Source organism: Uloborus diversus, chromosome 8, assembly GCF_026930045.1.
Source record: "Uloborus diversus isolate 005 chromosome 8, Udiv.v.3.1, whole genome shotgun sequence".
Lineage (NCBI taxonomy): Eukaryota > Metazoa > Arthropoda > Arachnida > Araneae > Uloboridae > Uloborus > Uloborus diversus.
Genome location: NC_072738.1, coordinates 113,040,547 through 113,067,051, shown reverse-complemented (window position 1 = coordinate 113,067,051; position 26,505 = coordinate 113,040,547). Strand labels below are relative to the sequence as shown.

The 26,505-nt window shown below is 32.5% G+C and overlaps 1 protein-coding gene across 1 annotated transcript; it reads left to right on the top strand.

Moving 5' to 3' along the window:
- The first annotated feature begins 212 nt into the window (after nucleotides 1-212).
- LOC129227243 (probable pterin-4-alpha-carbinolamine dehydratase) lies at nucleotides 213-25,918 on the top strand. The gene is made up of 3 exons (XM_054861756.1): nucleotides 213-294; nucleotides 22,471-22,602; nucleotides 25,072-25,918. Exons 1-3 carry the CDS (start codon nucleotides 217-219, stop codon nucleotides 25,255-25,257), a joined length of 396 nt encoding a protein of 131 aa, XP_054717731.1. The 5' UTR covers nucleotides 213-216; the 3' UTR covers nucleotides 25,258-25,918.
- Nucleotides 25,919-26,505: the final 587 nt, after the last annotated feature.

Sequence of the window (26,505 nt, the reverse complement as noted above, 5' to 3'; positions counted from 1 at the left end):
AGGAAACCATAATAGAGTTGAATATTTTTCTGTAAGTAAAATGTCTAAATGAAAGTTTATATGATTTTATAGCGCATGATAGATCTTATAAAATTGCATGTCAAATTATAGTTCCCTTGTTTTATCCTTTATGATAACCGAGAAAATTTAGCAACCGCAGTTAAAAACTGGCAACGTTCTACCCACCGGTCTTGTTTTTGTTTATTTATCTTCAATATGGTTCACTGGCTTATCCGAGGAAGACTGAAATTTGGCATTTCATCAGCGGCCCTGCCCATCTTTCGTCAAAAAATGGTAAGTTTTTTCTGAGAAAAATCTTAAAACAAACAGTATACGTTCTGTGAACTTTTTCATATACTGTTTGCGCGCTTACTGAAGTTAATATGTAAGAATTTTAACTTCTAATTCAAGACACCTGTTGCTAAAACAGTATTTCCTGATTTCTTATTATTAAAAAAAATTACGGCTTTTAGAAAAATCCTGATGTTTTGTTAAATGTCAGCGTGTATGAATAGGGATGGCTTTAACTAATATTTTGCTGCAGAAGAAAAAAGTTTTAACATTTTCTAGACATATACTTTGACTGGATTTATAGCTATTTTTTACTCCTATTTTAACTGTAGCCTTGTCTGATTTATTTTTAACTATAGCCAAGCTTGTCAGAATCTTCAAAACTGGAAATATAGTGGCAAGAATCATTGTAACTTAGAAAATAGGAAGTAAATTATGGTACTCTGTATTGTGAGTTAAGGCTTGTTGGGCATATGAGCTGTTGAACCGGTCTCAATTACTTTAACACTGTTAGTATTTTTAATTTTCATTTGTGACCAACAAATAGCACTTATAGTCCCACAAATCTTTTCCTGGAATCTTATGGTACCAACAGTTAAATTAATCACATTTCAGAAAGTTATTTCAGCAATTACTGAATAAATTTCAGTAGTCTGCAACTTTATTATTTTTTTTAAATGATTTTCATCAAGACTGGTGCAATGTGTCTCCTAAAGTAAATTTTCTTAGATCACAACTATTTGTAGTTTCTTTAGATTCGGTAACGGAGACAGTGCAGAGACATGATAGCAGTATCGTTATAGATGTCGTTGCAATCTCCTTGTGCTCCTTTGCCTGTCCAAAGCAGCAGCTTTTGGGAATCTGGAAAAAGATGTATCTTACAGGTATACATTGCCTGTGCAGTAATAACATCTTTGACTTGTTCAGCTTGTAATACCAACCATACAGTTAGGGTCTTTATGGTGACCCTCCATGAGGTGTCATGCTTGGTCAAGTCTCTTGCAGAGTGAAAAATTCTCACACTAAACTTTTCCAGATATTTTCATCATTATTTTATAAAACTATTTTCATTGCAAAGAAAAATTCGATCCATTCTGTGCAGCTTTAAGTGTCGTCGTAACTAGAGTTGCACCAAAAAAACTCACAAAATCAGGAGCCACCTAAAATTAAAATAACATGGCATAAGTATAAGTATGAGACATTGAAAAAGTGACGTGACATCCGGAGTGTCGTGAAATCCAGGTGTAGTGTTAAGGAGGTTTGACAACATAGGAAGCAGACTTCTGAATGATGATTCATTCAAAACATGCATCCCTGTGTGGGCAATTGAAATCGTTCTTGTTAGTGCTGATATGAGCTGAACATAGTGGTGTAAGTTTTGTTTTACTTTTCTCCACAGATTCTCAACTCTTAGTGATATGCCTTAGGTTAAGTTTTGTTTCACTTATCTTCTCTTCAGTGTTTGGTATTATGGAATTTCGGCTTCACACTGGAGTTGATCATGCAACATTTAGCTGTTCATGAAAAGCTGTTCTTTATTGTGCTACTATAAAATGTTTGGTATGTGTATTCTAAATTACACAGAACAAAGCATTAAATTTGCAAAAAGGTATTTTGTGCAGGTATTACAAAAAAGGTCAATCTGCAAATGTTTAGATTTACTTAGATTATAACTGAATCATCATAAAAAGAATATTGACATTGAGAATTTGCTGTTTACTAGCAGAAATTCTTAGGATCATATGTTGAGATCATATTTTACCTTCAATGACATTATATTAACAATTGGGTTTTTGGCTTGGACCCATGTGAGTTTTTTTGTTTTTTGTTTTCAGCAGTAAAAAGTATTTAGCAGCATTGGAGAACTTTTAACATTTACAACTGATTTACTCCAAGCCATCGTTTCCCAGTCGGTGGTTCGTGAACCCATGGGGGTTCGCAAAAACAATATTGTAATGGTGAAAATTTAACATGTTTGTTTGAGACGAAGTCTCAAGGTCAAGCGTTTCTTTTTCATCACTTATTCATTTGTCTTTTGCACATTGGATACTTTTTCCAAATATTAGAACACTTGCTGACATTCTATTTTGTAAATTTAAAGAGTTAGATCTGTCATTACAAAGCATGGGTTTTTAACGTTTTCGTTGAGCATGATAGAATTAAGCCTGTACCAAAAAAATTTCTTTTGGACACAATGTATTTAGATGAAAGCACGTGAATGCTTCAGTTTTCTCAGTTGATTGGAAAATTGGATTGAACTTGATGGAAACATTATATGGAGCATATGAGAGTGTTTGAAACATCTTTTACTTTATTTTCTGTATTTAGTTTCTTTACCATTTGAGTGTGACGAAGAGCTCTCGCGTTTCTCTTGCACTTTGATGAAAATGTGATGCGAGTAACACAATTTGTGCAATGGCGCTTTTGTTTATTGCTATAGTGAGGTACGTTGTAAAAAGTTTTACGGAAATTAAAATGAAAATTTGCGCTCTTTGTAAAAAAGGAACAGAAAAAGTCTCTTTTTATAAGTGAGCATAAAAATATTTTTGTTGATAAAGTTTATCATTTGTGTAATCATTAGAATTAATTGCAGACGATTCAATTATTTTTCAAAAATGAAATAAAATAAAAAATAACTACGTACTTTATTTCGCTGGGCTGGGAAAAAAACTTTTATTGGAAAAAAAAAGATAATTAGTCTGAGACATTTTCTCTAAAAGATATTTTTAAAGGTCATTTTTTAATTGCCTGATTTAGTGTTACAAACTAATGTACTGTTGTGATGGAAAAGACATTTAAAATTTTATCACCACTTTTGGGCAATTTTTCCATGGTAAAAATGAATTTCAGCATATAGAGATAAATGCAGAAGGAAATTAAATGCTGAACCTAATGTAGACTGAAACTGTCAGACCCGACATTTGAGCCAAATTTTGATATTCTTTGTTCCACAACCATTCCATTAAGGGGTCTAAGGACCCTTAACCTTTAAAATTTTCAATTTTCTGGGATAAATATATGTTATGCATAATTCAATTCTGAACAATTTGATACCTTATTTATTACCATGCGTAAAAAACTTTTCAAGTTATCCTGAAAATGCGAAACTTTCCCTATTGAGATTTAAGTTTACAGCAGTTGTTTAAGCCTCTTTTTCTCAAGTGCAGGTTTCTCGTTTTGAGCGCATGATATCTTAGAAAGTTTCTTATGTATTTCCATAAAATTTTTCATGAATGTTTGTCTAGTTTATTTTTATTATCTGAACCTAAATTTTAACTAAAAATAAAAGTTAATATTAAAATAAAAAAATACTTTCCCCCAAAATTTTGAAAAATTTTGATATTAACTTATAAAATTTCAGAAATAAATTAAATATTTTTTCAAAAATAAATAAATTTAAGTTCAGATCATAAAACTAAACCAGACAAGCATGCAAAAAAAGTTTTATAGAAATATATAAGAAACTTTCTGAGATATCATGGGCGCAAAACAAGAAACCTGAGAAAAATCGGCTTGAACAGCTACTGTTAACATAAATCTCTATTATCTGTTAACATAAATCTCTATTATCTATATGCATTTTTTCGATAACTTGAAAAATTTTTTGCGTATGGTAATAAAAAAGATATCAAATTGTTCAGAATTAAATTAGCCATAAGATATATTTTTTTTCCAGAAAATCGAACATTTTGAAGGTTAAGGGTCCTTAGACCCCTTAAGAATTTTTTCAAAGTGTGTAGAAACTCAAAGAGGGTTTGACCTGTCATACTGGGTTTGTTCCATTGAATTTGTGTTGTAATGATTTTAACTATCATTTAGCTTGTAACAATGTTCGTACTTCCAAAATTTGCAATTATTATTTTTGTTTCTCAAAAAAAAAAAAAAAAAAAAAAAAAAAAAAAAAAAGAAAAGAACTCCCAAATTTTACTATGTGTGGGGGGAGGAGGGGGAGGGGTTACTTGTCACTTAGTACTTTGTGCACAAGGGGTTCGCTAAGCTCGTACTGATTAAGAAAGGGGTTCGAATGGCAAAAGAGATTGGGAACCGCTGCTCTAAGCTATAGCTTGTTTAGCTTTGGGTAAATCCAGCCCTGCTCCCTCCCGATAAGCTGATTTCCGATGGCATATTTAGGTTCTTAGACCTTTACATTTTGGCCAAAATGTATATATTTATTGTATTTATGGCTACCAACTTTATGTAGTGTTATAAAATATGTAAGATAATAGCCTTGCATGCAAAGTTATACTGCTGTAACTAACAAATTAAAATAATGGCTACATACCAAAAATCAAGGTCAAATATCAAATTTTTACTGATTTCAATGGTTTTTAACTCTTCTATAGCACAAGAATTAATAACTGGAACCACACTAATAAGAAAATCTATTTGTAATTGTGTGTTTTAAACCTTTTTACATTTTAGAGCCCCCTTGAAAATGAGAAAATACGACATTTTCAGACCTTTTCAGCTGGAAGGGTATAGGATTTTTTTTATAAATATTTACCAGTTTACTATACTACTCAAGCTTTATGCATGCTGTTTGAGCTATTTTGTGTTTCTCATTTGTAAAAAATAAAATGCTATTTTTTGAAATAAGTCAGTTTTGTTTGTTGACACATGCACACTGAAACCGGAAAAGTATGAAAAAAAAAATCATCGCACTAGTTGTTTATGTTGTACACTTGATTCCATGTATATTTTCAAAAGAAATAAGTTACATACAAAAATTATAATTTCAATTGATAATATTAATTTTTTGACATGAATGGGTAATCTATTTCATTTGCGTTTAAAGTAACTTGTATATAGACTAAACTGCTAATACATACCAAAAGCAAGAATTTGGTTTCTATTCTAACCTTTTACAACTTACCACCAGTCGAAATATCAGAAAAATGTGAAAAGTGACATTTAACCCCCCCCCCCCAAACCAAGAGGAATGCAATTAAGAAAAAAAAATCTCTTCAGTTAACTGTTTTGTTTAAGTTCTTTATATGGTCATAAACATTGTTTTGCGATTTAATTTGATAAAATACATAGTTGATTATAATTGCTTATTTTCGGTAGTTTACCCACATTAAAGAACATTTAAATATTGAAATAATTAAAATAAGACTTTTCAATTAAAATACGTTTTGTGATAATTGGAGATGTAAAATATCTAGAAATTTTGAACTCAATTTTTTTTTCAATATGTTAACATATACTATTTTTTCTTTTCTGCAAAATTTACATATACCTTTTCCCACTAAAAAAAACTGGACAGTAGCCAGTAGCTTTCTTTGTTCAAAACACCAGAAAATATCAAAATTAATCATACCATCAATCAAATTTTAATTTTGAGTAAAATGTAATTTTTTTAAATTAAATTTTTGACAGATTTTTTTTTTAAAATTTAGTACAATATATGATTTATTTTAAATTGCTTTTTTTTTTTTGAAGTTTATTACGTGTGTATATAAATACACACGTGTTGAGTTAAAATCTATACTTAAAAAACATTTGTATTAATTGATGTGATCGATGTATCAATTCGGTTCTGCGTATGTATTTTCAGTGTTTATGAAAAAAGTAGCAAATGTACTACTTTAGTATAGAAGGAAATTAAAGTCTTACAGCTTGCATGATCAAAGTTGTTGTTTTCATGTTAGTTACTGAGTGTAAAATATTTAAATCAAAAACAGCATTGAAATGTAAGTAATAAAAATTTCTGAATACATAATTTTGTTCCAGAAATTTCCAACTTATCAATTTTTCCTGAATAAAAATAAACCCTTTCGAGAAAAAAACTAAAAAAAAAAAAAAACTTTCTCTCCCACCCCCCAAATTTCTGTTTTTCTCCCCCCCCCCCGGGCTATTCCCATCTCTAACGGTAAGACAACACTACTTCTAAAATTCTGATAAATAAGTAAAAAGTTTTGCTAACACGAAAATATTTAAACCTTTTCTATAAAAGTTAAAAAAATAAAAATCATTGATCATTTTTTATTTTTAATTATTTATAAATAACTAAACTCAAAATTCATCTGAATCATAAATATCTAGATTGTTAATATTTAAAAACTATCATATTTTCAAATATTGAACATTAGTGACAAGGCGTAAACTGATTACATGTTGCATCATGCACTTATGAGTTCATTATTGGACATGGTTGATTAAAGTTGGAAAAAAATTACAAGCTGTGGCATTGAGTCATAAACCTTCATAACAGATGTTGGAGACAGTCGGGAGAGAAGGAATGAGACACTTCTGCATTTGTGCGAAAATAAAATGAAAAATTAAGTCTTAACTTGTCCAAAGCTAACCTGGCAACATTGTGAAGGCTACAGAAAATCTGATCACAATATGAGTACTAGGGTGGTTCAAAAATACATGTAAAAAAAAGTTTCTTCTAGATAACAAGACAACCCATGTTTTTATACTTGTGGATGGCAATATACTGGAAGAATTTTAGCTTCCTATTTCAACTGAAAGAGGATGCTCAACCCCCTTCCCCAAACTTCACAGGTATGGGGAGGGGGGTTAAAAATACATTGAACTGAAAAAACAATGCTACATATTAAAATGAGAAATATGCATATACATTGCAATAAAATAATTATTTACAAAAAAACAGCTGAGAAAATTAAATGTTTCTAAATTTGTGACATTTTCTATGCTACGGCTAATGTTAAATTTAGGGGTCATTGAGCACCCTCTTAAAATTTGAGTAAGAAGCTATAACTTTTACAGTATAATACTATTAGTAAGTCTAAAAAAGATAGGGGGTGTCCTGGACTCTAGCTGAAAAATAGGTCTTTTTGAACTACCCTAATGAATACGCTACCAGGATAGCCTTGCCCCAATATAGTAGATTTAGCAGCAAGTTTCTAAAGCCGCTACATCTACCAGACAGTCTAGAAATAATTTTTCACATTTTTTTTTTTTTTAATAGTAATGCAGAACTGTCCAGTTGAAGGACTTGGGGCAAGAATGTGGTATGCCACATGATATGAATTTTCAGTAGGCCAATTTCCAACGTATAAAAAATATTTGTGGAATTTTTCAAAGGTATTATACATTCTATATTCTGCAATACTAAAACCAGATATGTTCTTTCCAAATGACATAATCCATTGTCATGTTTATTTCAATTTTAGTTATGAGAAGCAAAAATTTTGATCGAAAAGTCAAGGTGTGACTTTTGTCACACTCTCTCTTGACTCACCCCTTCTTTAATCACTGCTAGCAAATCTAATGACAAATTTATTGATACTTTAATGGAAAAGTTGTTAATTTTAAGAATGTACTATTTCATAACTATTCCTCCTAGCATCATTTAAAAATAAGCAGTCCAATTACTGTCTTTGGGAGGTTTTTCTAAAAATTTCCATTTTGTCTTGCAAGACGAAATACAAAATTATTATTTGGTATAGCCTACTAAGGCTCTTGCGCCAAAAAAAAAAATAAATAAATAAATAAATAAAAATAAAAAAAAAAAATAAATAAATAAAATAAACCAAACAGACTGCTTGACATCCTTTTGTAGTTTATTCCAAGAATAAAAATATTAATTTATGCACGAAGTTATATTAGTGTAAAAAGTGTCTACACATTGTAAAATGCCGTGTTTGTTTAATGTTACTAGTCTAGTCTTAAATGAAAACTATTTATACAATTAAAATTACCCATTCATGCAAAAATAATATTATTTATATTGTCAAATTGAAATCATAATTTTATATTAACTATTTCTATTGTAAAATGTCTTTTCAGTACAAATGTTACCGTGAAAGACCGGAATAGGAGACTGTCCATTATCATTGGTGAATATCAGCGCATAACAATACGTTGATGAAAGACTATTATTTTATTTTTTTCTTGTGCATTTGGGCCATCATCACCAGTGTATGTCGACAAGCACAGATATACTATGGTGGAGGTCGAAAGGAGAAGCTGAAGTAAACAGAAATGCAACTGCCTGTCACCTAATGTTTTCTTTTGCCACGAATCATCCAGTTTTATCAGTCTAATGCAAGGTTTCATTTTTCCCTCAAGGTTTTGTTAAATTTATATTTCATCTGATGCTCTAATTTATGTAGAATGGATACTACAGTGAATCGCGATCTCTTTTTCGAAAAATTAAATGCATTGATTGCGACTAAACGAGAAGACAATTGTGCTTATTTTTCTCAAGAAAAGTACTCTAAAATACTTGCTGAAGTGCTTTCTGCAAAAACTCGCTGCAGTACACCTTTGGATTACCGGCGATTAAAACGCTTTGACGTTTTAGAAATTAATGATGAGTTGAAGTTAATTGCACCATTAAAAACAGGAGAAGCAAATATACAGTATTATGTTACCAATGATGAACTGTTCAATATACTGGCTGAAACTCACACAAGAATAGGTCACGGAGGAAGGACACGTATGCTTAAAGATTTGCAAGTTAAATACAAAAATATTACCTATGAAGTTGTAATGTTGTATTTGAATTTATGCCAGCAATGTCAAATGAAACGTAGTGCACCGAAGACTGATATTGTTGTGAAACCAAAGGTCACTTATGAATTGAACTCAAGATGTCAAGTCGATCTGATAGACATGCAGTCACAGAGCGATGGCGAATTTAAGTTTATAATGGTGTTTCAAGATCATTTAACTAAGTTTGTTCAGCTGCGACCTTTGAAAACTAAGACAGCTGAAGAAGTAGCGCATCAGGTTCTTCCAATATTTTTAACATTTGGTGCTCCAGCTATATTGCAATCAAATAATGGCAGGGAATTCAGCAGTCAAGTCGTATCCAAACTATGTGCTATGTGGAAAGATGTTAAGATAGTTCATGGAGAACCTCATCATAACCAAACACAGAGCTCAGTTGAAAGTGTGGATATAAAGGCTATGTTAACTGCCTGGATGAACGATAACTATTCAAATAAATGGTCAGATGGATTGCTATTTGTTCAGTTTGCAAAGAACACTGCGTACCACGAAGGAATACGCCAAAGTCCTTATAAAGCCATGTTTGGCGTTAAACCAAAAAGAGGTGTAACAGTATCTTCTTTACCTAACGAACAAATAGCAAACATTGAAACCGAAGAACAACTCCAAGAACTTAGTAATGCTTTCGAAACCGAGGAACAACTTCAAGAAAGTGCTAGTACTTTTGAAACCGAAGAACTAATACTACCTAATACTTTCGAAGAAAATCTGAGCAATGACCATTCCGAAAAACATATTCCAAAGGTAGTTATTGAGGATGACCTGCAACCTACCTCCTCTGCATGTCAAGCCCTAACTGAACAAGACAATTTTATTTCTGCAAAAAGAGCGGCCGAGGAAGAAAATCAACTGCAAGGGACGAAAATGTTACGAACCTCAAAAAAACTTTTCCCATCTGCTCAAATTGAGGACACCATCCAAATACAAGTCCCTGATGTCAACCATAGTTATACAGATAGCCGCGAAATGTGTTTGCAGTTGTTGGAATAGATGATCTTGACTTTTATATATTGTTTAATAAAAATGGTACCTTTAACCAACTTTATACACGTAATAATTCAGTTCATAATGTGTAAAGAAAAGTTGCTTTCCATTGATGAAATTGCTTTTTAAGAAATATCACTCAGAGAACAGTTACAGCTGATTTGAGACATGGACTCGAAGGTCATGCTGTCAAAGCCAAAGAAATGCTCCACAAATTAATGCATTTGTAAAAGCAAGGACTCGTGTGCTATTCAAAGTGTCACGAAAGTTCAAGTTGTTGCAATAAATAAAACCAGGGCCATAGCCAGACAGCAGGATTCCACTCCCTTTCTCAAAATCAGAGCTATGCAGAGGAAAAGTATAAACTAACTTCTAATTTTATACCTATCAGAAATTGAAATTTTGTCTAATTAAAGTTTCATTTTTCTTTCGCGTTTGTGGTTCGAAAACTAAATCTTCATACTTTTTGAACATGGACAGCCCCCTTTTTTAGAACACTTTGAACCACACTTTTTGCAACAGGCTTAAAAACAATTTGAGAATACTTTTCCGAACACTTATTTGGCTTAACACATTTTTTCAACGTATTTGAGAACGTTTTACATAACACATACTCCTTCTTTTAGAACACATTTTACAGCATTCATGGAACACTACTTTGATTATATCGTCGCCTCAGAGCAACAGTAAGATATCTACAGTGCTGGTTAAAAAAAATGCATCACCGTAGCATTTTCACAACAATGGGATTATGTGAGAAGTTTTGGTCAACCGATTAACGATTAATGTATGTGAAATTCTGCAAAACTTATGAAATAAACATTTAACAGCAGGAATCCGATAATTGTTTACGTAGATCGGGTCTGTTTCCGAGCCAATGCAAACTGCTGAACCCATGCTCATTTTTCCATTTCTGAACCGGCGTGTGAGTTTAGAGAAAAAAAAATACTTAACCCCATGTCAATTTAAGTCTAAAGGCAGGATAAAGGTTTTTAAATTGTTACTAACCAGTTTTGTTCCATGGCACGGAGCAGAATCATTCTGGAAAATGACGTTTGGAACTGAAGTAAAGTAATCCCGTATAGTATAGGAAGCAATTTCTCCTCCAAAATGCCAATATACACCTGAGCCTTGCACAAAGTGAAGCCCACCAACTCCTTGATCAGAAATACATCCCCAAATCGTCTGGGATACGGGATGCTTGACTGTGTTGAATGCAGTCGGGATGATATTCCTCTCCTTTGCGGGGCGGGTGATGCATTTTTTTTTTTACCACCGTTGTAATCCCAGAAATAGCACTAAGATAGCACTGTTGCTCTGAAGCGACGATATACCAGAAGTTTTTTTGCTTTTGATTTTACAGCAATCTCTCTGGGTAACTGTTAACCTCCACCAGGCAAGGGGCGATCCTCGTCAGAGGAAGGCCATCCATTTTGACTGCATTTGTGTCTCCTAGCTTTCCTTACAGTAATCCAATGAAACAAAATTTCTAGTAGTATTATATTGAGAGAGTTAATTGGCGTTTAAAGAAAGCTGTTAAAATTATATTTGTACGAAAGAAAACGATGATATCACAAGTGTGTTCAAATGCGTTCCCGAAGCTGTTCTCAAACGTGCCCTCAATGTGTCCCCAAGTTTAAATTTAACAAATATTCTGAGCGAGGCACATTTGAAACAAAGTCGGAGCACATGGCAGTTCATTTTGTTTTCGAACACATCCTAGCGCACTTGCAGGCAACAGGTTTACTTTTTCTGAATTAAAGTGATTCCAATGTGTACTGGGAATTTGCAGTGCGAGTGTTAAATGTTTAATGCTGCCCTCCCCCTCCCCCGTCAAAAATAAATAAAATTAAATTAAAATCTGGCTATAGCCTTGAGTAAGATTTTAAACATATAATTGTTTTATTGGTATTCTGTCAAATAATGTCATTAAATTCAATTTGTTGCTATAAATAAGATTACATAGTTTTTATTGGTGCTATTTTCGTTTCTCATTTTAATGTATGTTTGTTTTCAAGTTTAACATTCTATTGGCATGTGTTGTTACTTAAGTTTTCTCATATTCTGATATGTATCATATAATGTTTTATTGATAAAACATTATTAATAAATAGAAAGTCTTGTGTGGTATAAGTACCAATTCTTTATTGGATAAACCTAAAACTAAAATCTTAATGCCTAAAGTTTATTTAAGTTACAACACTGCTATTATTATTAAGAAGGCTCTTCTTATTCCATAATGGAAAGCTGAATGTCAAAAAAAGAAAAAAAAAAGAAAGAAAGAAAAACAGGATGCCCTTTAAATCTGGTACGGCATTTAAATACCTTAAACTGAGAATCTGAAGAAAAAAAAATCCTTTGTGTTGAAAAGTAAAAGAATATAAGACACAAAATAAATAAAACCAAATAAATAATCAATCCAAAGAAAGTGAGCGAATGGACCAAAAGATATCGGCCAAAAGACAATTTATTGGACCAACATCAGGGGCGGATACAGACTACCATTTTTGGAGGGGGAATTCATGCTGCGGAATGACCCCCCCCCCTTCCCTCCCTTCTCCTATGAACTAATCTATAGGTTTGGGCGCGAAAACTTTCTGAAACTGCTTGGGTGTCAATAAAATGCACGAAATCGGCCGGAAATAATACACCTAATGAGGCAAAAAGTTTTTATTTAAGAGCAATGAAAAAAAAAAGTAGGATTTCAAATGTCTACTTATAAAAAAAAATTTAATGATTTTTAAAGATTACTCCAATCGTTTACATATTATTCATAAATTGTTTGACCACAATAGGGCCGTTTCCATGGACACTTTCGACCCCGGAAAAAACCTGCTTTTCACCGCATTTCGGTTATTTGCTGGGTTTATGTGAAATCTTTCGACTCCTGCTAGCTTCTTGAGTGAAAGCGGTGTTTCTACCCGGAATGCTTTACGCGAAACAAGTTCGTCTACTGGCCGCTAAGGATGCTGGGTAAAAACCGCTTTCTCTGGTATAATGGGAGAACCTCTTTTTACATGGAAACGGGGAATTTTTTAATCGGATTATTTTTGCGGAGGCAGAGCGGGGATTTACCGGGTTGAAAAGTAAGTTGTGAACGCGGCTAATGTGGATGTGTATAATAGTGCTGACGGTTTAGGGGGGTCTTGACCCCTCTGACCCTCCCACTGTATCCGCCACTGACCAACATTCCCCTTGAATATTAAAAATCTGGCAGTTCTCCCATTAATGTTGAGAAAATGACTTATATGCGCTCCAACCTTTCCTAGACCCTTGATCACTTCAGGAAAAAAAAATTGTACTTATATCTCTGCTTCTCGGATTTTGTATGTTCTAAAATTAAGTCTTTCTGCAGCAGTGTTGAATTTTGTGATGAAACTATCTAGCTTTTTACTTAACTAGCGGTACCCGCACGACTTTGCCCGCAGTAGAAAATTAGAAGGTCATTTGATTCACCTGTATATTTACAAATAATGGATGATGCATTTCTCGCCAATTTGCTATGTTCATTTGCTAGCCCATGTTATGGTAATTTGCTCGCTCACGTAATGGTTATTTGTTAGTCCACGTTATGATAATTTGCTCGTCTACGTTTTGATAATTTGCTGTTTAAAATGTTCTTACAATTAGAATAGAAAAAGAATAAAATCGAATTTTCGAGAAGTCGCTTCGAGGTGCTCACCCGTACGCTATGAACTAATTTTGTGCCAAATTTCATGAAAATCGGCCAAACAGTCTAGGCGCTATGCGCGGAACAGAGAGAGATCCAGAGACACAGACTTTCAGTTTTATTATTAGGAAAGATAACCAGCCTTTAGTTATCTTAACCAGTTTTCTTATCTGCTACTCATATTAACCACATAGGGAGAAGGGGGGGGGGGGCGTGACTTTTTACTTCATGTCAGTGCTCAAAGGGCGACGTAGAGACTGAAAAGTTGAGAATCCTTGCTGTAAAAAATTAAAAAGCACACAATTACAGTTAGATTTTCTCGTTAATGGAGTTAAGTGATGAATTTTAATGATTCAGCGGAGCCTCTCGATTTAGCGAATTGATTGAGACCGGACCCCTTTCGGTTAATCGAAATTTTCGATAAAAAGGAGATACTTAAAATGGTTTTAAGGAGCTAGTTCATTCAATTAATATAATAATTTTCTGTTCTTGAACTAAACACGTCTCCGAATACTTTGAATAACCAGCAAGGATAAAACGGTTCATTTTGGATTTATCTTTAATTTAATAGTTCGTGATTTGTTGAATACTTTCAATCTTTCGCTAAATGACAAAAAATCAGTTTCCGAAATTTTAAAAGTATTTTTAGAGGAACATACTTTTAAAATTTCGGCCTTCATCCTTCAGAACATAGGATTTGACCATTTAAAAAAATGTCAAAGTTTAATATTTTTTAACAATTATTTTGATTGGTGCGCAGATTCAATTTATTTTTTTCCATTTCTGCACATGACATCACAAGTGATGAAATGTCATTCACTGAGGCGATGCCATTTGCGCTGAGCGCAATATTTAATTCGCATTTTTACTCATGTGCTGGCTACGATATGGTTGATAGCAAGCGTGGAGCGCAATATTTAATTCACTTTATAATTATCAAAATCTGGAAACGCGATAGACAGCAAGCGTAAGCATTCAGCGTACCAGTAGAGTAGTGTACACTTGTGACATCCTAAATATCACTCCTTGTTTGAAAAATCGGACATTTTGAAGCTATAATTAAAAATTAAACGTTTTGAAAATAAAAAAATTTCCTCGTTCCATCCCCCCCCCCCTGCTCATTCTATGAACTTTAGTGACTAAAGGTAGTAAGTACTTTTGACTGATGGAAACAATCCCATTGTCGATACCTGAATCTGGCAGCATTAAAAACAACGGCTTAGCGAACTTTAATGACAAAATGAATAAAGTTAATTGTTTTAAAAATTGTTATTATTATTTTTTTAATTTTCTTAAACTATTTTCACTTAAGAATAAATTTGACTCTTCTCTGTAGAACTTTTTTAGAAATAAAGGAAATCATAACGTTTTGAGATTTACTTGTTTGTTTGTCAAATGGTGAAATACTTTATAACTTACGTTGATTAATTTCCTAATTTGAAAAGGGGAGATAGCGGTTCTTTGATATTTTGTTAAACATCAGATCAAAATAATCTATTTTCACGTCAGAATACCAGTATTCAAGGTAATAATGCCAACTAGTTCTTTTCATTTCCTCAAAAAATACAGGAGAATATCACGTTGTAATTTTCTAAAAAAAGTGAATTTATAGATGATAAGAAAAACGTTTCACGAATCTTTGAACTCAATTTTGTTAGTTGACTCTTTGGTGGCGTCGGAAGTAGAACGGAGATGGTGAATTGAAAAACCACCTCCGAAATTTTTTCGCATTTGAAACCCGAAAAATGCAACTTTTCCAGGCGGAAGAGCTTCGGAAAAATGTGCACAGTTCTTTCCGAAAAATTTTAAAAATTGGGAGGCAGAAGAGTCAGAGCCCTTCCCCGGAAGAATTTTTAAAACTGATTCAAAAATCTCGACTAAGCAATTTTCGGTAACATTCGGGGGAATAAAAATTGGGGCTCCCTACCGAATTATTTTCAAAATTGAAGTCAATATTAAGCTATATTTTGTGATATTAAATTTTCTGAAATTGAAGTTATAAAAAATGCAATTATAGGCAATCATTGTTATCGTTAAGAGAATAGGTATGGTTCGAGAGCTCTCTCTGGAAAATGTTCCAGGAATTTCCCCTCAGAACTTAAACACAAAAAATCGGTTAATAAATTGATTGTATGCAATCACTTCAAGTCGAATGTTTGTTTTTGTTTCAAAGAAATCTTTTCAAATTGAGATTTTTAACTGCGTTTTTTTTTCTTTAAATCAGTTTTTTTTTCTATTTTTGGCTAAAATACATTTGCTAGTTAGATTCCATTTCTTTGCTACTATTTTCAATAATTTTTTATTTTCAGCATTCGTGATGCTGAAGTGGAGGAGATACATGATTTCTCCATTAGAAGATACGAGATTTTTCGATTAAGCGGAATCTCCTTCCCTCTTTCCAGACATAAAATATTCCTTTTTTCCCCTCATGTCCGAAAGAGCTTTTGCCATTTGAGAGCTCCTCAAAAATATTTCTTCCGTTATTCTACTTCTTTGCCCATAATTTTACGAACAATCACGTAAAAGGGGAGGGGGAGTTCTGAGAGAAAGTTCATTTTATTACATAGTTTGTTCATTTTCCAATGAATGAGTGAAAATTATGTGTTTTCTTTGTCCCCCTTGTGTATAACAAATTAACAAATCTGCACAATGACACGTGACACACATATTCAAAAACAGTGAATCAAAACAGACTCAATATCCAAAAAAATTAACGTTGGTACCAACAGAAAAGGAACTTGCAGTTATATGAAGAACTATTGGTACCCTTACGGCTTTGCCCGTAGTGGAAAATTAAAAGGTCTTTTGGTTCGCCTGTATATTTACAAATAATGTAGCTTGAATTTCTTGCCAATTGGCTTGCCCATGTTACGGTTCCACGTTATGATAACCTAGTAATTTACTCGTCAATCTTATGATAATTTTGCTCGGGAAAATGTTTTTAAAATTGGAATAGAAAAAGAACAAAATCGAATTTTCGAAAAATCGCTTCAAGGTGCACACCCCCTTGCTACAAACTAACTTTGTGCCAAATTTCATGAAAATGGGCCGAACGGTCTAGGCGCTATGCGCGTCACAGAGATCCAGATATCCAGACAGACAGAGAGACTTACAGCTTTATTATTAGTAAAGATAAAACACCATTTTTAGTTTTTTTAAATTTAACTTTGCTCTATTAATAATCTATTTTAAAAGCTATATTGGGAACTATTGGAAATTTTAATTAGTTGTAACCATTTATCCTTTGGCCAAAAGAAATTTTAATAAAGATTGAAGAAGCATACAATTCAACTCAAATTTAATGTAAATTATAACAGTGTACATATAGAAAAATAAAAGAAAAAAAAGTTGGGTAGTAAGTATGTAAGCAGTAAGTTGGGTAATGTTATGTGAGATGAAAATCAAATGAGAATTAAATGAAAAACTTAGTTTTTAAAAAATTGAATTCATTTTTCCCCCGTCTAAAATTAGATTTTTTGAAGAACAAATTAAATCAGACTTTTAAAATTTGTTTAAGATCTTTATGCGTGAAGCTCGTAAATACCCAGTGGATGGTAAAAATTTTAGTAATATTAATACATTTTTTCCTTTGGCATGCAGATAACTATTCTAAAGTATTTTGTCCTTAGTAGATAACTTCTGGAGCATAACAGAATGAGCACGCAATTCTTGCATGCAATTCTGGTAGTTTTATGGAAAACTAAAGTGCAGATGAATACCCTTAAGGGGATCCGGGACACACTTTGAAAAAAAAATAAAATATTAGAGTTTTGAAATTTTTCGCACTGATTCACCATCTATTTAATAAGCAAAATCATAACATAAATATTTTTAAAAAAAATCTGTTTGAATTTAATTAGGTTTTTTTTAATTATTTTCAATGGAGTTATTTTAAATCGCTGAAACTCAAAATATATATTCTTGGTCAATTTTCAATTAAAAAAAAAATGTTATGCCCAAATATTATCTAAGCTTTAATTTTTATTTGGCGATTTAAAAAATATTAATTCAATAAAAAAATAGAAAATATTTGAAGAAAAATTTGAAGATACTTTTTTTTAAAAGTAATATTTTTTGAAGTAAATGTTTTTTTTTTCAAATTTGCCAAATAAGCGGGGTGGGGGGGGGGGGCGTAGAGCAAGGGGTATGTATTCAATGAAATTGTGCCAAAAAACAGCAAAAACCACACCCACTTGCATGTAAATTCATTAATTTCCCAAAGCCAGAGCAAAATTGTTAACCCCCTGATCCCCCAAATGACGGGTCTATCTCCTTTCACAGACCATAATTTTGTCTACTCTAGTGTATTTACTCGCGTTTTTACTCATTCGCTGATCTATGTTTTGCATGTAAGGATCACTGTGACCTTCCAAAAATATCCTTATTTGACAAAACTTGTCGGACAATTCGGCAAAATTTGGAGTTCTACTCGGCAAATAGAGAATTTCCGTCCTAAAAATCTAAGTTTGAGACGCCCCAGATTGAGGAAAAAAAAAAGTTAATAGCATAAATTAATCTCTCTTCTGGGGCAATCAATAGTAATCCGTTTCCATCCTATTTCATTCAATATTAGAAAACTAAAAAGAATGAAGATTTGCACCAAGCCATTTGTTTTACTTAGCCAGAAGAAATTGCTTCTCTCTTTTTCCTAACTTGAAGCAAAGCGAGATTCCTTTTCCTTGCGTGCGGAAATGAATCTTTATTTGATCTTTGGCATCGGACGGCCTTGATGACTTATTTGATAGCAAAAATCCTCATTGGCTTTGGTGTGCTCAGAGTCTTCTTGTTGCTTCATCTGTTATTCCAAGATATTTTCATTGGTAGGAAGCACCGTTATCGTTAACAGTAAGTACAAACTGTATGCAAGAAAATCAGCTGGTTAAATTACTAATGTGCCAAATAATTTTAATGTTACAATTTGCTGAAAGTATATTATTACTTATGTTTTGTGATTATTTTTAAATACGTACTGATGTTGAACCGCGCATGCATCTAAATCTGTTATCTTATACATATAAAATCTGAGTATCTATCTATCTATCTATCTATGTCCAAGCTTCTTCTCCCGAACGACAGTGAACTGACCATCGAACCAGGTATCGATGGATTCGTCATCTTCCCGTCTTCATGTTTGGCTATTTAACATAATCCTCCGAAAATAATTAGCGGAGATATCAATTAAAAATTATTAATTATGACTCTTAGATTTCAAAATAAAATCCATATTTTTCGAAGGCTTTCCTCCATTCAAATTATTATTCAGTGCTTCAACTCAACTTTCCGGATGAACGCTTTTATTAAAATTTACAGCGTGAAGAAAATCATTGAAAAGAAACATCTGTTGCCATTTCTTTTTCTCGAATATAAAGAAATAAAATTAGGCTTTTGTTTTAAGGCTTTTCCTGTAATCAGGGTGTTTAAGTTGTTTACTTTTCGATTATTTTGCCGTAATCTGCAGCAAAATTTTGCTGTTTTTTTTTTTTTTTTTTTTTTTTTTTTTTGTTCAAGCCTGATTGTTAAATACGCGTCACATGACATAACTTTCATTTTCGAGGAGGACCGTGCACGTCGTAAAGTAAATGAGTGATTTACAAGTTATTTGAGTTCTTTGAGGGTTTGTACCTGGAAAACGGATTGATGTAATTCTTGTACGACCATGTGGATAGAATCCATCCAAATATTTATCTGAGTGGTATGCTGCATTAATAAACACCCGGGCAACGCCGGGTAGTAGACTATTTTATGTAAAAAGCGGATTGTTATTGTGCATAAATATTTCCGATATAGTCTATCAGATGTAATTCAGTTTAACGTGAGTAAAGATTATAGTTGATAATGCATATATTTTCCCCTTTTGTGCTGACTGAAAATGTACTCATAACTTGTATCATTGATAACGATTATTAACGTTGATGAGGTGTTTTGGCAAAAATATGTTTTACTGGTGTTTTGCAAACCTTGCTTTACGGGCATTTATTTATTCCTTAACGCGTTAGAAACTAGTGTCAGTGTACTACAAAAGCATCAACTGGACTGCTCTTACATTTTTTAGGCAGCCCGTGCAACGCCGGGCACGCAGCTAGTAAAATATAATTATCTAAATGTGAGATATTTATTTTAATGTTTTAAAAATTTTACTCACCGTGTATTTTTATTCACAAGTCACATGATTCATTGCTATGACTTGAAAATTAATCGTAGCTCTGTGGTTAAAAATATTCTTTCCTGCTTTTTTCACCCGTGAAAATTAGTGCGTTTTTTTTCCTGAACTTGATTTCGGATCAGATTTTTATTACTTGTTGCTTTGTTTCTGTGTATTTTTGGGGGCATTATTGTAATTTAAATTCCTTGATTCGGTAAAGATAATTGATAGTGCATTAAATCCTATCTGAATTAAGAATTTCTTACACCACAGATAATTCAATTACTTGATTTTGAAATATGTTTTTCATTTTCATTATGTTTACTTTGAAATAGTTTTTTTTTTTTAATTTTAATTTCAATGTAGCATTTTTTAAACAATACCCTCCAATAAAAATTGCAATTACTGTCTGCCAACGGTTACGATGGAATTGGCAAACGTCCATTTGCCAATTAGTTAGGACGAGTCTATCTGAATGAGGGGGAGGGGGAGAAAAAATAATACTCGTGTTTCGCTCATTTCAATGGGACTCTGCTTAATTTAGAGGTTAACACACATCTGCAAAAGATGGCATCCCTGAAAACTAATAGATGTACCCATTTACGCTTATAAACCGAACATTAGTCTTTCCATCTCATCGGTGGTCAGACTGTACTCACAGTTTTTACTGCATAGATAATTAATTAATTAATTTTGATGGCTGCTCCATGTATTGTAGTTAAACTTTTTAAATGCGATGCTTCATTACAGTTTTTTGTATGATATTTGGTGTGAATAAATAGTTGGGGGGGGGGGGGATTTCGTGTCGGACGAAACTGTGGGACATCGAGAAAATATCAAAATGAATAGTGGATTAAAATCTGATTTATTTTCAATACATAACCTTCAAATATCTTAGTACAAGAACGTGATACTTATATAAAAAAGACATCAGATTCTTTCTTGGATACCACAAATTTAAATTCAGCTGAACTTTGGGGCAAATATTGACCAAAATATTCTCACACTATTTTGCATGTGAAACGGGATTTTCTAGTTATGTGTCGACAAAAAGTAAATACCGCAACAGGCTTAGTGGAAGTTGACACAAGAATTCAACTTGCAGACAAAAAAGCCTAATATTAAGTAATCTGTACACTGTATCACCAAACGTAATGGAACATTTAAAAAAAAGCATTTTTACGGATTTCTGGAGAAATTAGATACTAATTGTTCTGTAAGTTTTGTCATGTAAAAGGTATGCTTCAACTACCGTTTTTCAACAAAAAGTAAGTCACCCCCCCCCCCAAAAAAAAAAAGGTTTTGACTATCCTTCGTCATAAATGGCTGGGAATAAGCTATAAATTTCAGAAAAAGGTTTACGAACTATATAGAATTTTTTTATTTATTTTTCGTGAAACTATCGCTTATATTCGCGGAGATAAAAGTATTTCTTTCAAAAAAAAAATATTCTGAAGGATTTTGGCTCATAACACGCAGATTTGTTCATCACCCCTTTCCAAACGTTCAGAAGATTCGACAGCATACAAGAGAAACATAACACTAAAATTCCAAATAAAGTATTGAAAATTTGATGAACTATGAACGCTTGAAGCTGTTAATTGTTCACTGCATGCGCGAAAGATAACAATTGATGACCTCCATAATTTAAAACCCGAGTAGATCCCCCAACTCATGATTCGTTCAGTGTGATTAATGATAATGACAAATTATTTGCGAGTCGTCGCATATCCAAGAATAATTGAAATTCGGATCATTAGATCTCTGATATCTCTCTGAATTTTTAAGACATTGAACTGGATTTTATTATGACTTGGGGGATCTACTTAGGTTTAAAATTATGAAAGTTATAAATTGTTATCTTTCGTTCACACACAGTGAAAAATTATTGCTTCAAACATTCATATTTCAACATACTTTCAACATTTAATTTCAAATTTTAGTATTATGTTTCTCTGCTATGCTGCTAAATTTTCTGAAAGTTCGGTAAGGGGTGACGGGAAAATCTGCCTGCTATGAACATGAATGAAAAACCTTTAAAAAAAAACTTGTGCTTTCGAAAGAAATGCTTATATTTTCGTAAAAATAAATGATACTTTCTCGAAAATATAAAAATTCTATATATGTAGTTCGTAAACTAATTTCTGAAATTAATAGCTTATTCTCAGCTGTTTACAGTAAAGGATGATCAAAAATCTCTTCTTGTTTTCCCAATTTGTTGCTGGTCCCCTAAATGCACGAGTGATTTACTTTAAATTGGAAAATGACAGCTGATGCATACCTTTTATGTGACAAAAGTTGCAGAACAATTTATCTCTCATTTCTTGAGGTATCCATAAAAATTGGAATTTTTGAAAGTGTCCTAATACCGTAAACGCGGACTACTTTGGCACTAGGGTTTGAAGATATAGTGTATCATAGTCAGGTCCTACTAGAAACGGTATATAGGTCCTGTGAGAGTGGAAGCCCAACCAAGGCACTGCCGGGCTGATGGTGATTTTTAATTTTTTCCCTAGTTTCGTATTAAAAGGGGAGGAGCTTCCCTGTGCCGGATAGGGGGGGGAGGAGGGGTCAATCCGGGGCCATGTTCTGGCGGCAATTTCAGAGGGCCTCAATTCAAATGCAACGATATAAGGCGCCGATTTAACGGGAGGTGTCCATCTTAACAAGAAACTCCAAAGAAAACTTAAAATTGCGCTTTAAAAGCTTTACGCAAGGAACATTTCCGAGCAATGTTCTATCATTGCTTCCTGGAGTAAACCTTAGTTATTTTAATGCTGCATTATTCGTAATTTTCGGGAAGGTAAAACAACAAATCCATGCGTAAAATGAAATGAATTTAAATTATCTTTTATCAATTACAGCTAAAACTCAACCACTTCTAATTATTTGCTTTTAGTCTAGTCCAAAGATGAAGTTGTCGGAAGAAGAAAGGAAAACGAAATTGGACCCATTGTTATCTTCGGGTTGGACTTTGGTCAGTGGGAGAGATGCCATTTATAAGGAATTTATTTTCAAAAACTTTAATGAAGTAAGTTCTGTTATTTTAATTATCTCTCGTATTAAAATTTCAATTGACTCCACTGTTTTTAGCAATCAAAACTGATTATTGTCTTCATTTTGTCTAACGCCTGATATTGATCTCAAATCGCTTAAATCTGCTGTATTTGAGATTGGTAGATACGAGTCGCGTAACCCTTTTTTGTTGTTTAATTGAAAAAAATCTGTAAAAATTATCACATACTCTTGATTTGTGTGTTAAAAATCATCTGAAATTCAGCCCTATTTTTTCTCATAAAGAATTTGATATTGTGTCTAGTGCTTCAAGGGTTCTGAAAAATAACCATAGCATAAGAAAATACGCCATAGGTACCTATAACGATATTTTGCAAAGGTAAGCTTTCGCCTTTTTTATCGTAAAACTATCCTTGAATGTACGCTATCTCAAAAGTTTTGCAAATTTTCTACCTATCAACTCGCCCGGTTTATGAGAAATTAGCTCAATTTATTCTGGCAGTTATTTAAAGAGTTTGGATTGTCCATAAGTCTCCATTTTAATTACTTATGAAAGCTGAGATAGAGTGATTTTGAATGAAGCTGGACTATTGTTAAGTGATCATTTGGCGAGATTTGCGATAAATAATGGAATTGTCGCATTATTCCCTGTGGCCTAATTTATTTCTTTGAAGAAATTTCCATATTTCAACTCAACTTTTGGAAGAGATGAAACGACAATATTTTTCAAAATTCAATCAAGATCACACAGCCGTAACTTAGTTCGTAACTTATTTTTAAAATCTCCGAAGGAAGAACATTCTTATTAACTTCTTGCATGCTCTCTGAATTTGATATGGTGAAGTTTACATGTTAGAAAAATTTTTTGTAGGGAGATTAGTAGAAAGTTTTTTTCGTAAGATCTAAGTGCTGAACCACCTCATTAGACATGCTCTAGCTCTCTCCGTGACTCTTTGTCATTGCCTGAAAAGCATTGTAAACCCTTTATTCAAAAAAAAAAAAGAAAGAAAAGAAAAGAACAAAAGAAAGAAAGTAGCGACTTGTTTAATATTGAAAAGATGCAGAAAGCTGAAACATCAAGGACTTTTTCATAGTCAAATACGGTGACTAACAAAGGGTTGCCTTTTTTATCACTCTGAGAATACTTCTAACATTTAAGGGAAAAAGGGATTCGCTGAATGAAATTCCGGATTTTTCCGAATGATAACATGAAAGCATGCACGTATATCATACATATTCTACACCTAATGAAAAGAAACATTGCGCATCATTAAAAAATAATTGAAATTTTTTAAAAAACGAACATTAATGTTACAATACTGTCTTCAAATTTTCCAAATCGTTAGCAAAATTTTCCGAACGTGGTGGTTTTTTTTGGGGGGGGGGGGCAGTTAACAGTGGCCTTCCATCAGGGCGCACTTGTCTGAAATCGAAAGCACCTTTTGATGCTCAAAGCTATAGGCATAAGTGGGAAAACATCGTCAGAAATTCCAAAAAATATTCTCTTATGTATGAAAACTTTCCTAACAATTTATTCAAAGTTGTATTTAGTAGGGGAGAGTGTTGCACCTTGGGACACTGCTGATTTCTAAGAATCTATTTTTGGCAGTCATGTTTTTGTAATCTCTAATAGTTACCTTCACCTCTAAATGGTGCCATAGTAAAAATCAGTACCAAATGAGTAAAATTGACGATTTTGTGAGAGAAAGAAAATTTTTTTGACTCAGAAGTAAATATTTTCTTCATTTTACTTCATTTTCTGTCTTTGTATTTGTTAATTTAATCAACTGAATTTTATTTTGATATAAAAGAGTAATACTTTAACAAATTGCTTATGAGAAAATAATGATAGTGTATCTCGACTGACCATTATTTTGGTTTTTCTTAAACAACGTGGTTGATTGTACCTTGGGACAGCCAAATATTTTGTACCTTAGGACACGTTCCAAGGTATGACATATGCATGGTTCTTAATAATTAAGATATGTTTAAGAACAAGGCACAATGTTCTAATCTTATGTTGTCTTTTAAACACATTTAGTGTTTGATAATTATTCAAAATTCATTATTAAAATATTCATGATTTAATTCATTACCTTGATTTTTTTTTTTGTTTTGTTTTCTGGTGCAAAATCGGTTCAAGTATATGGCTGTTTCCTAAATCATGAAGACTTTCCCGTGGTACAACAAGGTGTGTCCCAAGGTACAATAGCATGTTGTACCTTAGGACAGCTTGGAACTTTTACTTTAAAAATGGCTGGCAACATTTTATTTTCAAACTGTCTGAATTTTAAAAAAAATCAGACAGTTGTATTGTATAGAAGTATGTTGGGGAATTTTAATGTGACTTTTAGGTTTTAAATTTGATTCAAATAATTGACGTTAAAAATTAAAATATGAAAAGTGTCCCAAGGTACAACACTCTCCCCTATTGACTTTTGGTAGCACACAAAATCTGCTAAAATTTATTTTTTCTTTATTACAGGCATTCGGATTTATGACACGAATTGCTATGCAAGCAGAAAAAATGGATCATCACCCTGAATGGTTTAATGTCTACAACAAAGTTCAGATTACATTGAGTAGCCATGATGTTAGTGGATTATCTGATAGAGATACTCGTCTTGCAAATTTTATTGAGAAGGCATCGGAATTTGTAAAACCAAAATGAATGATGTTTTGCCACTGTTGAATTATATGGCATAAATGTACTATATTGATGTTATTCGTCAGTTGATGTGCCTTTTTTTTAAAATTAAATGGATCCCGTTCTTTTAAGTGAAAAGAAACGGAAATGAAGGCATCATATTGACATAAACGTTCCGTGACATAAACTTGACGTGAAATATTAGTTACTCAATTCAGTCATGATGTTTTGACAAAGTGAATTTAAACAAAAACATTTTTTTTTTGAACATAATGAAGTTTTTATTTATTCACTAAGCAAAGGTATCTTTTCAAAAGCATAATTCAGGTGTTGAAAGAAAAAAAAAGGTTAATTGTGCGATCACTGCTGATAGCATATCAGAGAGACGGAATAGGAAATGAGCTTGAAAGATTAATAACTAGTTTTAGAGAAAAAAAAATTCAAAAAAGGAAATACTTTTTATGCTAAATAAGGTCTAAAAACTGAAATTATTTTAAGGAATCAGTAAACCTTCAAAAAGTTTGTTGGAAACTACAGTTGATACAGAAAAGAATAATAAGGTACTAAACAAATTTGTAGTAGTCGACACTTCCATTCTACTTGTATTAAGCTATTTGTAGTTTTTTCTTAAAACTCAAAGAAATTAAAGAGCTTAACATTACAAAAAAAAAAAAAAAATCAAAACTGGTAAATTTCCTTTAAAAAAAAAAAAATCCTAGAACTGCATGCCAACAAGTGGAAACGTGGTACGTTAAGTGGTACGTTAACAAGTGGTACGTTATAGTTAAACAAGTGGTACGTTAAGTGTGAAATATTTTATGTTGCTAATCCTACAAATAACACTAAACAATTGACTAGAGCCTAGTTGGTCGAATTCAAAATGCCAATTATAGCTGGCCATTCAATCATTCATTAATTACGTAAGGGGTGGTGGAAAAATCTCTACGTATCCTTAACCTGGGGGGGGGGGGGGTCGAATATTTCATTTGCGTCTGGAAAGTAAAAAACGTATTAGGATGAACTGTTTTTTTTATTAAATTGTTTAACAAAGAATGAATAGTGTAAAATATAATAAAAGAATTGAACTTTGTATGGCATGTGTTATTTTTAATAAGTATGGCATCATATACGAAAAAATACTGAAAAAAACATTCAGTCTAGATTCCAACTCTTTAGTAAATATTTCTTTACACAAAATGGTTTAATAATAGTGAAATTAATAGCGACTCCAGTGATGTAAGATTCTTTTTTTTTTTTATTATTATTTTGAAA